The sequence below is a fragment of the Mustela erminea genome, chromosome 16 (genome assembly GCF_009829155.1).
Source record: "Mustela erminea isolate mMusErm1 chromosome 16, mMusErm1.Pri, whole genome shotgun sequence".
Taxonomy (NCBI): Eukaryota; Metazoa; Chordata; class Mammalia; order Carnivora; family Mustelidae; genus Mustela; species Mustela erminea.
In genome coordinates this window covers 25140230-25152601 of record NC_045629.1, presented here as the reverse complement: position 1 = coordinate 25152601, position 12372 = coordinate 25140230, and the positions used below count along the sequence as shown (strand labels likewise).

General features: G+C 42.3%; 1 protein-coding gene across 1 annotated transcript in view; it reads right to left on the bottom strand.

Annotated features, from left to right (window-relative positions):
* Nucleotides 1–316: 316 nt before the first annotated feature.
* Nucleotides 317–12372, bottom strand: part of KCNB2 (potassium voltage-gated channel subfamily B member 2) — a 404699-nt gene continuing 392643 nt past the window's right edge. Inside the window, exon 3 of the mRNA XM_032316872.1 lies at nucleotides 317–4174. Within this exon, the coding sequence (XP_032172763.1) occupies nucleotides 2015–4174 (2160 nt within the window). The 3' untranslated portion in view covers nucleotides 317–2014. The remainder of the gene's footprint in view (nucleotides 4175–12372) is intronic.

Below are 12372 nucleotides of genomic sequence, written 5' to 3'. Positions count from 1 at the left end.
ATGACCATAAACCCATCAAGGTTATGTCTTGAGACAAACATGAAAACCATTAAGAAATTCTAAGCGCAGTGAAAAATATTTAAAATTGTTTTTAGCAGTAGGGATGCTTGGATTTCAGCTAAGAACAAAACTGTTTTCTTATCTGAGATATAATGACCAGATTCTGTTAATAAATTCTGTTCCTAAAGCCTTAAATTCTAAACATTTGGGTTGTTTTTTGCCAGTGATTTTATGGTAATTTAAAAAACAGAATACAATTTAGAATTTGTTTTTTCTTTAAACAAAAGTTGTGCTTTAAATTTGGTCTGGAATTTTCCAAACTCTTTCCATGAACTACACACACACACACACACACACACACACACACACACACTCACACATGCATGTGCACACATACATACAAAATGCATTCTGCTGAGGCAAAACTTGAACATTCCTGAGAGACCAAGGAATTGTCTTAACCATGAAGTCTTAAGGGAGCTGAGAAAGAATTCTGTCTTGGGTTTATTGGGGGTAAAACAGAGACTAAGAGGTTTTTTCAAGGCCTATCCAGAATCGCACATCTGGTAGTCACGTATCTGGAACCAGAACCTTCATTTCCTGTGAAGCAAAATGGATTCAAACAACCTGGGTTCTTAGCACAGACTTGACCAACAGGATAAGCACCAGAACGTGTCTCAACTCCTCTGGATTTCAGTGTTTTCAGTAGAAAATCCTGGATGTGGCTTTCCACAAGGGTAGTCCTGGTGATGCTTGGGGCGTTGGAAACATGAAGGGGTGTTTCTAATTGCTGGTGCCTACTGGCCTCTGTAGGGCTCCTCAAGCAGCCATGTTCCCTCCCCACACTGGGAATTACTGGGCTACCATTACCAGCCTACGACTCTTTTTATGGTAACTCATTTCTGAACCCAACTAACTGTGAGAGGGGTGGCAGTCTGACTTAAAGACAGCTTTCAGTTTGTCAGAAGTCACTTTTTGGAATTCCCATTTTGGCATATCTACATTCTATCTTTAGTTCTTCAGATAGAAAAGTTTATGTTGGCTTCTAGTGGAAAATACTGTCATCTTTCGATGGTCAACATACAACTAAAAAACAAAAAACAAAAACCACCTAAATTTCCAAATGTGGAGTGTGTTAAAAGAAAAAAAAAAAAGTTTAGTTGTATGATATAACCTTTGACATATTTTCAGGGTTTTAGGCTGTGGCAAAATTAGATATATAATTGGCAAAATTTCAAGCTTAAATTCCAAATTTGTCTATATCTGGTCATTAAATCTTGCCTATTTTCATGATTTATAAATAAAACCACAAGTGCCACAACTAAGCAGAAGCACAAAAGAAAAATGCACCCTATGAATTATATCACAATAAAAATACTGTATTCCTTTAAACAAATGACTTTTAAGAGCTTTATAACCCAAAGCAAGATATGTGAGATGGTTTAAGAAGAGGTTGCAATTTTGCAACAGGAAGTCTGTACAGCTCCTCCAGGCAGTAGCTGTGAAGGAAGTATCTGTGTCTCAGAAACTTGTTTCCATATGTTCTTGACAATTTTGCATCCCGGGTCCCATTATTTACAAAGTTACGCATTTTGCAAGCTCAAAGCACCTTGGTCCTCCTAATTATGAATGCATGCGGTGACATTTCATCCTTTCATGTGCAAATTCTAAAATTCATTGTAACAGAAAAGTTAAAAGTTGAAATCCGTCTACAATTTGAAATGAAAGGATCAAAAATGTCAGACATTGCAGAATACTGGTTCCTATAATAGAGCTCTCTTTATTTGTTCACTGTTCCTCAGTCATTTCTGTTCATTACAAAATGCAGTCTTGACTCTTTATTTTAACAGTACTTAAACTAAACTGTTCATGCCATGCAAAAATAACATTTTATGCACTTTTTTTTTGGTGGGAGGGGGCTTCCCATGTTTTTAGTTCACAGGCATTATTACCGCATTTTTAAGAAACAAGTTTTTATTATTATTATTATTATTATTATTGCTTTTGTAACTAGTCACATGCTGGTTTCACGTGTGGGACAATAACCTGTGTCTCCCGGGTTGGAATGAATTTCTGGGGCAAACAAGTGGTTTTCCATCTTGCACCCTTCTTGACTATTATTGTCCTTTTTTACTTCCGCCACAGCATGGTAAATGTCTTGCCTACAGTTGTGACTTGTGTCCTGGGGGGAGGAAGAGCCCACACAGGCCTCTTCTCTCAAAGGGTCTCTTCCATCACTAGGTTTATCTGCAAAGCAGTTGGGGCTGGAGTCTGCCTGCTCGTCCTGCCTGGGCCCCTGGAGCTCTAAGAAGTCATCATCTTCGCCAGTGTCTATTTCGGTGAAGCTCCTCCTCTCTCTTGACGAGAAAGGAAAGAGTTTCTGCTTGGGAAACCGAGGGGTCAGCCCTTTGGAAGGTCCCTGACAGTGTGCGGACACCTCGGCCCCCAGCAAGGGTCTGTCTCCCTGGGAGGAGGTTTCTTCGAGGAGGATGGTGCTGATGACCTGCGGGGTGGTGAGGGGAAAGTCAGCCGTGGTGACGGGCAGTGGCCTGGCTGTGCTGGGCGGGGTCTGCGGGGCACCGCCTCTGTTTTCCTTAAAGTTCACTTTGAGCGATCTGGATTTTAGGGGGTTGCTGCCTTTCAGCGAACTCTTAGGGCTCTCGGAGGTACCGTCCGACGCCAAAGGGCCGTGGAGCCCACTTTGGGAAGCGCTGGCATCAAGGCTCACAGTGATGTCGACTGGAGCGTATTCCAGGATGGTATCCCTGGCCCCGGGCCCTTTCTCTCTGCTCAGTGTTAGAAATGGGGGCCCCCTGATTCTTTGGTGCTCTTCCGTCCCCGGAAGGTCGGGTGGGAACTTCATCTGCAAGTGGGAGGCGGACAGCGGCGGCAGCGGCGACCTCTCGGTCTCCGTGAAGTCGGTGGCGCAGCTGGTGAAGCTGTCAATGCTGGAGGTGCTCTTCATGTCCACGATGACCTCGGTCTGCGCCACGGCCAGCTGCTCCTGCGGGCACACCACTACTTCCATCTCGATCTCCTCCTCGTATGCAGAGGGCCTCTCGGGCTGCTCCTGGCAGTCCGGGTTCAGGTGGGCGTGAGGCTGCGTCTTGGTGATCTCGTTGTACAGCATCTCAAGTTTCTGGGCACTCAGATGCTGCGGGCTGGAGGAAGAAGTGTTGTTCAGCTGGTCGTGGGAGTCTTTCTGGCTAACCTCCTGGTACTTATTCTCGAAAGATTTGTTGGAGCTTGTTTCCGACAGAGCTTTCCTGGCCCACTTCCACCGGCTTGGGGACAGGTGATTATCATCAGCCGAGTCCTTAGTACTGGCCGACTCTCCTGTCTTCTCCACGGCCACATCTATCAGTTCCATGCTGCGAGCAAAGGCATCTTTTAGGTTCATGGAAACAATGCTTCCGTTCCTCTTGGCCCGCTCAAGAGCTTCTCTCCTTTTAATTGCCTTCTCCTGGCGTTTCTGCTCCTTGTAAAACTCAGAAAAATTGTTCACAATGATTGGGATGGGGAGGGCAATAACCAGAACCCCGGCAATACAGCAGAGGCCTCCCACGATTTTCCCTAATAGTGTTTTCGGGTAAATGTCACCATAGCCCACGGTGGTCATGGTGATGGTGGCCCACCAAAACGATGCTGGTATACTGGTGAACTTGGTAGCGTCTTCGTCCTTCTCTGCAAAAAATACCAGGCTGGAAAATATCATTATCCCCATGGCCAAAAATAAGATCAGTAAGCCCAATTCGTTGTAGCTCCGTCTGAGGGTGAACCCCAGGGACTGCAGGCCTGTGGAATGCCTGGCGAGTTTCAGGATCCTGAGGATCCTCATGATCCGAAAGATCTGAACCACGCGCCTCACGTTCTGGAACTGCAGCACGCTCTTGTTGGACTCTGTGAGGAAGATGGTGACGTAATATGGCAAGATGGCCAGCAAGTCTATGACATTTAGGGGGCCTTTGAAGAACTTCCACTTGTTTGGTGAGGACAGGAAGCGTAAAAGGTACTCCATGGTAAACCAAGCAATACACACAGCCTCCACGTGGGCTAACTGGGGGTTGTCGTTGGGTTGGCCAAACTCGTCTGTTGCCTGCAGCTCTGGTAGAGTGTTGAGAGACAGAGCGATGGTGGAGAGTACGATGAACAGGATAGACACGATGGCCAAGATCTGGAAAAGAGAAGGAAGCCCAAGTTAGCAAATCCTCTTTGTTGCCTAGGCAGCTGGGAGACATATGGATTCACTGTTTTTTTTTTCAGTGATATGAACTACTCAAAGATATTCCAGGAAGGTAACTTTATAGCTGAAAATTCTCTAACTAATGCAAACACATTCATTTTTTCTGAGTTCATTTCACTGAGAAGCACAATGTAGTACCCATTTAAATTCCGGGGCCTAAACAATTTGGGAAAAAAAAAAAAGAAAAAGAAAATCCATCCCCCGCCCCTGCCTTTGTTCTTGTGTTAAGTAACCACCCTTTGGAATCGCTTTGGGACCCAGTCTCTCTTCTCTCAGTTTTGTTACTTTTTTTCTCTTAACCACCTGGTTTGTGTTTCTTTAAGTGAATCGCGTGACATGCCACATATGCTAGACAGAAGTCATGGTTTCTAGAAGTTTTATTCTACAACTGAAACCACGAATGCAGACCTGCACATGAGCGGTAATACAGCACTGGGTACACCAGTGTTTCTCGTACAACAAATACCATTTCTACGGTAAGCACTGATGGCAGAACCAAATCAGGAAAGCCTTCATGCTGGGATGTGGGGACTTCTGGCCAGCATCATGTGGGAAAGGAAGACTACAGCTAACTTCTTTCGGTCAAGAATGAAGTCTTCATAAATAAGAGCTTGTCGACCATCCACGATGATTTTGGTGCAGGGAAGACATTTTACATGGAGGAAAAAGCACAAGGTCAGATGTGGCAGGAAAGAGGAAGAGCTCAGAAAGAAGCGAGAAGATGAGATGGTAGGCTTTTAGTCGGTCTGAGCTCTGAACCGGGCTTTATCCCTTCCTCTGTGATCTTGGGCAGGTTTTCAACCTCTCATTCTCTCAGTTTACAAACCTGTAGAACCAAGACAATGGTCAGAGCTGTTTCATTGTTGTTGTGAAGATTACGTGACTCCCAAATATTGGCAAATGAGCACTTGTATTATGAGAGGTTGGAGTGAACAGAACTTCAGTCTGGAAAGACGAAGGCCAAGAACAGGTATGTGGGAAATCTGTGAAGCCAGGCACCACATAGACAGCCCAAGTAGGGACTTCCTTATAGGCCGAACACGAAGATGAAGGTTTGAGGGCACTGATCCACATTTTTCAAGGAAATTCCGAGGTATACTCAAGTAAAAAGTACTTACCTTAGTTTTGTTCAAGAAAAATATATAAAATACTAATAGTAAAATACTGTTCTTTAAGTTAAGGAACTTAACTTAAATAAATCTTTATTCAATATCTGTAACACGCTCTGAAATACGTTATACTGAAATTATACTTAATAGAGATTTGAGGGGAGAGATGGAAGCTGAAAGAACAGGAACAAAAAGCAATGAAAGGTATAAAGGAGGCAGGAGAGGGAAAAGGTAAGGAGAGTAACCCAGAAGAAGAGAAATTTACAAGAGTAAAGAGAGGGAAACCGAGGGAGAAAGAACAGGAATAGACTTTTGTTTACAAGTCCTAATGTCAGTTAGAGGCAAACTAATTTTTTCATGATCTGGATTTATTGAGCTGTGGGGTTTCAAGCTGTTTAATCATTGTCCTTTGAAATGTTTACTGGATGCTAAATCTTTAAATTAAATAGTCACTGTCAGCATATTTTTCTCCGAGCTACCTATAATAATAACCGAGACCAATGACAGCTCCCAAGATCATACATAAAGGTCAAATGAAACCAAGCCAGACCTAATCTAGGCCAGAGAGGCTTCCTGCTTCACCAAGAAGTGTGTGTCCCAGATGCACAATCTTTACTAAGCAAAAAAGTGCTTCCTCCCATTGTTCTCAAACCTTAATCTTAAATATTTTTTTATTTGTTTGGTAGACAGAGATCACAAGCAGTCAGAGAGGCAGAGGAGGGGGGCAGGGGAAGCAGGCTCCCTGCTAAGCAGAGAGCCTGATGTGGGGCTCCATCCCAGGACCCTGGGATCGTGACCTGAGCTGAAGGCAGAGGCTTTAACCCACTAAGCCACCCAGGCACCTCGGGAGTTGATGGTTTTATTGTAGAGTTTTAAAACAAAATAAATATAACAAATGTGACATTTTGCTCTAAACTACAGGATATACTTCTACACATTTTTTAGTACAGCAAACCCTATGGCATTTAGGCTCTGCTTCTTTTATCCTAACTGTGCACAGGCTTATTTTGAATGACCATCACCTCCACCCACTGGCCTGCAGAGCTGGCTATCTCTCCGCTCTAGCAAGCAGACTTAGGTTTGCATATGGCAAGGGACGTGGACATGCAGAAATTGCAAACAATTATCTGTGTGAGACTGGCCAACTCCCCTGGAGACTTGGATTAGATCATCTCCACAGTCCCTCTCACGCGTAATGATTCTCTTTCTAAACCACCACTGTTCTGTTAGTTCCTGCCATGTCTGCAAACCAAACCAAGGACAAGTCACAACTGATTTTGTCATTTGGCTGAATGGCCAAAATACACTTTTATTGCTGAAGAAATGAAACGTCAAAGGAGAAGACTTTGAAAGGTAGTGCACTGCTATGTTCCAAGCATGTAGTTACTGAGAATAGACATTCTTTCAGGATAAAAATTTCCTTTTAAATCACCTGGATAATGATTTCAATTCTTCATATAAACACAGAAATTAACAGGATCACATGGAGTTAAGATTGGGACTCCTTGGGGCGCCTGGGTGGCTTAGTCGGTTAAGCATCTGCCTTCCGCTCAGGTCATGATCTCAAGGTCCTGGGATCGAGCCCCACATTCAGCTCCCTGCTTCGTGGGAAGCCTGTGTCTTCTTCCTTTCCCACTCCGCTTTCTTGTGTTCCCTCTCTCACTCTATCTCTCTCTCTCAAATAAATAAATAAAATCTTAAAAAAAAAAAATCAGGACTCCTAGCACTTGCATTAAGAGGTACCAAAGACTGGTAGCATTGATACCTGTTTGTGAGAGGAAGTAAGGCAGCTGGAGACTTGCTCAATTGTACCAACTTGTCAATGTTACATTCTCTAAAGGGATCTAATGGTATCAATTGGTGGTTTCTGGTGGAAAGAATACAGGACAGGGCATGAAAGCACATGCCTCTACCTTTGTTAGAGTTCAGTTCCCTTTGTTAGCTTCAGTTCCCTTATTTGCAAAATGGGGTGTCCCACATTTGCCTTGCCGGTCTCACAGGGTTGTTAAGGATCAAACTAGATCATGCACATGAAGCATCCCATAACATGTACCGTCGGATGGAAATGCTGGAGATGGACCTGGACAAAGCCTTTGGCCAGCATCAAGAAGAAATAAAAAATACTTAGATGGTTTATCCCCCATTTAGATACAGTTTCATATCTGCTTTAAAGTCACTGACATTCAACACTCCACAAAAACACATGGAAACTTCTGTGCCTTGCACTGAAGGTCAGTGTAGGTACATTCTCTCTCTCCCCCTCCCCTAATCTCTCCTTCCTTCCTTCACAAATACATGCTGAAAGTTAAAAGTGAGTTACAAGCTCTTAACGACATAGCATTCCTGCTTTCTCCTCCTAGTGGGATATAATACATGAAACAAAAAAACCTGATGAGCAACAGAAAAGGACATACAGAACATGATTATTAAGAATGTTCAGGAGAGGGGCCCCTGGGTGCCTCAGTGGCTTAAAGCCTCTGCCTTTGGCTCCGGTTGTGATCCCAGGATCCTGGGATCGAGCCCCACAGTGGGCTCTCTGCTCAGCAGGGAGCCTGGTTTCCCCTCTCTCTGCCCACCTCTCTGCCTACTTGTGATATCTGTCTGCCAAATAAATAAATAAATATTTTTTAAAAAAAGAAGAAGAATGTTCAGGAGAGAACCAGCTTATTTAAACTGAGAGGAAGGAAGAGCCCTGTGACAAACACTATTAGGAACATGGATAATTTTCTATTTCTATGAAAAGGATAAGGCATGAGCATATAAGCCAAATTTTAAACCATTTGTTGAGGGAAGAATCTAGAAGTTCATTAGAATATCATGATTTTCACCCACCAATCTTCTCTTTCTTGCTATTTCTCAGGACACTATTAACCACAGCAAAGCAGAAAGGAAATCCTTTGTTCTCTGATCTAAGTTGGCAGTTCTAGTTTTCATATTCCTGGAACACATGGTACTGTCCTGTACCCTGGTGGCTCTTAGTTGCCTACTAGCTCTTTTCCAGAATGTTCTGTTCTTAAGTACTGCAGCTGATTTGCACACACAAGTGTGAAGCCCTTACATGCTAACACCACATGACACATTGCAAAGAAGGAGCATCTGAAAGGTTCAGTCGTTTGTCAATTATTTTGATCTCATAGATAACAGGAACCCAGGAATTTAACCCTCCCCCATCCGTATATGTATGCTGTTGAATGAGGAGTCATCCATTCCGAAGCTGAGGTCACTGTCCTCCTGAATAATGCCTTTCATTTGGGGTAAGGAGTTCTTTCGGTTTTCAATTCTCACATACAAAACTACTTTGAGAGAAGAGTTTCTGGTTATCTTACGATTAAAGTTACTGATTTGACAGTCTCTTGGTATCTCTTGGAAGAAGGTTTGTTTCACTACCCATGATATATTTCTGTATTTTAAAAGGTTAGATTTTAGGAAGTAAGTTAGGTAGGAGGCTAGTGAAGGAAACTTTAATATTCTTCAGAGTAACTCTTCAAAAGAAAGGAGCAAGAGTGAGCTGGAGATCCCTTTCATGTGATACACTCCAATGACTGAGTAACCTCTTTTTAGGTTATTTTTCATAGAATTTTTTACAAAGCCTAACGGCACCCAGATGAATCAGACAGGTTCCTAGCCATGTTCCCTCACTTCCATGTGGTCGAAAGTCAACCTAAAAGTTTTAACCAGCAAAAGAATTTTTTTAGCAAAAGAAATTCATCTTACACATAGATCATTTTATGATAACAGACCAGCTTTACAAGTTCAGCAACATAACCTTTTCCTAGGTTTAAGCTATCTTTTTTATTAATCAGTACTACTTTCATTATGCTGAGTACACTGCTGTTTTCTTTTTAACCTTATTCTTTAAGAAGCCCGCTTGAGACTCTATACTAGCTTTGGACTTCACCTTCACAGAAGGATACATTTTCTTAAGGAAAAATACTGTATATATTCTGTGTCACATTTTTTTTTCTCTGAGTCTGATGTGGAATCTGCAGTAATTCAGCCAGTTAATGAAGTGATAGGTCGATGTACAGATCAGGGTAGATTCTGGTATGTGTAATACAATGTTAATCCACTGAGAAGAATCGATCATGTAGGTTATCCATTAAAAACACATGCAAAAAAGACAAATATCATTTGACTTCACTTGTATGCAAAATCTCAAACAAAAGCAAAACCAAAAAACCCTCATAGATACAGAGGACAGACTGGTGGTTGCGAGAAGAGAAGAAATGGGTGAAGGTGGTCGAAGGATACAGGTTTCCAGTTAGAAAATCAGGCATGGCAATGTCGTGTGGAGCACGGGAACTGCAGTTAATGACTGCGCCACATTTGCTATATGGCATCGTTGAGAAGGAAGGAGATCTTTTTTTTTTTTTTTAAGAGTTTATTTATTTATTTGAGGGAGAGAGAGAGAGAGATATATATATATAGAGAGAGGGGGAGGGTCAGAGGAAGAAGCAGACTCCCTGACAAGCAGGGAGCCTGATGTGGGACTCGATCCCAGGACTCTAGGACGATGACCTGAGCCGAAGGCAGGCGCTTAACCAACGGAGCCACCCAGGCACCATGGGAGGAGATCTTAAAAGTTCTCATTATAAGAACAATATTTTTTGGTAACCCCACATTATGTGCGGTGACAGATGTTAACTGTTACTGTGTTACTGTGTTGTACTGATGTTACTGTGGTGATCATTTCACAGTGTATACAAATATCCAATCATTATGTTTTACACCTGAAACTAACAGAATGTTACACGTCAATTACACCTTAATTTAAAACAATTACACACATACACATACTCATGAACACGCATATCGACATATATACGTATAAATACCTGTGCACACCACATCACCATTTCATGTAAACAAAAGTCAAGCATCACAGAAAAGAAGTAAAAAAGGTCACAGAAGTATAAACTTAAGAATGCTACCTATTCCACGGAAAATGTTTATTTATAAATAAACATGTTAAAATATCATATCCATATAAATACACATCTGAGAGACGTGCAGACTAGAATAAAATTGATGGAAATTAGTTTCCCTCTATTTTTTCCTTCTTCTCAACTTTCTATTTCTTTGAAAACCATAATTCATGAAAACCTGAGGTAGAAAAAACAGATTGAACACTAAGAGTGTTTTGGACACTAGAGTATTTACAGTTGTATCCAAATCCTAGAACATTCTTCCTTTTCCTGTTGGAAATCTTATTTATTTATTTTTTGCTCTAAGGACAACTCTTTTTAAAGATTCTATTTATTTATTTTAGAGAAAGAGCACACAAGTGAGCATAGGGAGGATCAGGGGGGAGGGAGAAGGAAAGGGGAAAAAGAATCTGAAGTCGACTGCATGTTCAGGACAGAGCCAGACGTGGGGCTCATCTCACGACTTGGAGATGATGACCTGAGCCCAAACCAAGAGTCAGATGCTTAAACGACTGTGCCACCCAGGTGCTCCTCTTAGGACAATTCTAATCATAAATCTTCTCTTTGAGCGGGAGGCCTTAAAGGATGAGCACAAGTTCCCATGCAGAGAATAGGATAAAGGGCATTATAGGCCAAAAGGTCTAGGTGAGCAAAGGCTTTAAACATATGGTTTCCTCAGAAAGTTTCAAGTAATTTTGTATGGCTGGGGACATCTATAAGAAGGCATGGTATGGAGGAGTCCGTGGTGATCTCAGGGCTGCTATGTGTAAGGGTGTAAGCTGTGCACTTCTCAACCTCAGAGGGTACCAATAAAGAGATTGTGAGAATGGCGCTTCCATCATTTGTGCAGTGTGCTACTTGTACAACCTTCCCACGATGCCGATTTCAGGGAACAGAGTAGTACAGTGGGACTGCATGCAGGTGGAGGCACAGAGATGAGTGGGGGTGGGTGCTTATGGGAAGTTAGGCAATGGACAAATTCTGTAGAGCACTCGATGCACTGATGAAGAGTTTGGTGGGATTCCCCCAAAGGTCAGTTTTTCTCCAAGCGTGGTCCCAGACTAGCAGCATCAGCATTTTGAGGTGACTTGTCAGAATGGCAAATTCTCAGGCCCCACTCCATACCTACTGAATCAGAAACTCTGGGGAAAGGCCCAGAGATCTATGTTTTAGCAAATCCTCGGGGTGATTCTGATGCTTGCTGAAGGTTGAGGACGCTACAGTTAAGGAGTCAAGACAAAACAAAAACAAACAAAAATTTAAGCAAGGAACAGCACGCTCAGATTTGCATTTTGGAGAGATCACAAATTACAGTGTGTGGGGCTGATTGGGGTAGGAGAGCAACTGAAGGTAAGAGGAGAGGTTTCTATGGCAGTGGCACCAGGAAAGGGATTCACGAAGGAAGTACGTCACGAAAATATTTATAAGGTGGAATCTCAGCCTCACTATGACGATGGTGAGTCTAGGAACCCCCCATGTTTAGGACTAAAGTTACCAGGAACACAGAAGCCCCGATGCATCTCTGTGAATATCTTGTGTGGGTAGAAAACTCCAAGCGATCCTTGCCTGAAATCATCTCTTTCTTTGAAAACAATATTTCTTCATATCAAAAGAAATTCCAATAAGCTCTTCAGGGTTTGGAATAGAAAGAGAAAAATTTCTCTCAGAGTTAAACAATGGTTTATTTGTACGTGAAAACATTATGATACACACAATATTATTTGCCACAGCTATTTTCTTTTATAAAATTTTACTTTAAGTGTGCATTCTGAAATCACACCGGGCAAAGACTAGTGGAGGCACCCATTTGGACTAGCTATTCCCTGAAAGGACCTTCATTTGTTAAACTATTTCTAACCCACTTCTGACGTCCCATTTCTGCAAGGAAGTTCTTCTACATTTCCAGATTTAAGATGCCATTGAGACCTGGCTTTGTTCCTTGGACACCTCATTGGCCTCATCAGCTCATCAATCACCAGAAACAGAGAAATGCAAGGATTTATTTCTACCATTATAACCATACCTAAAGACTGTGTCCCAGCAGTTTCATAAAAACGAAAACCAAAAACACACCACGAAAAAAACAAAAGACAAA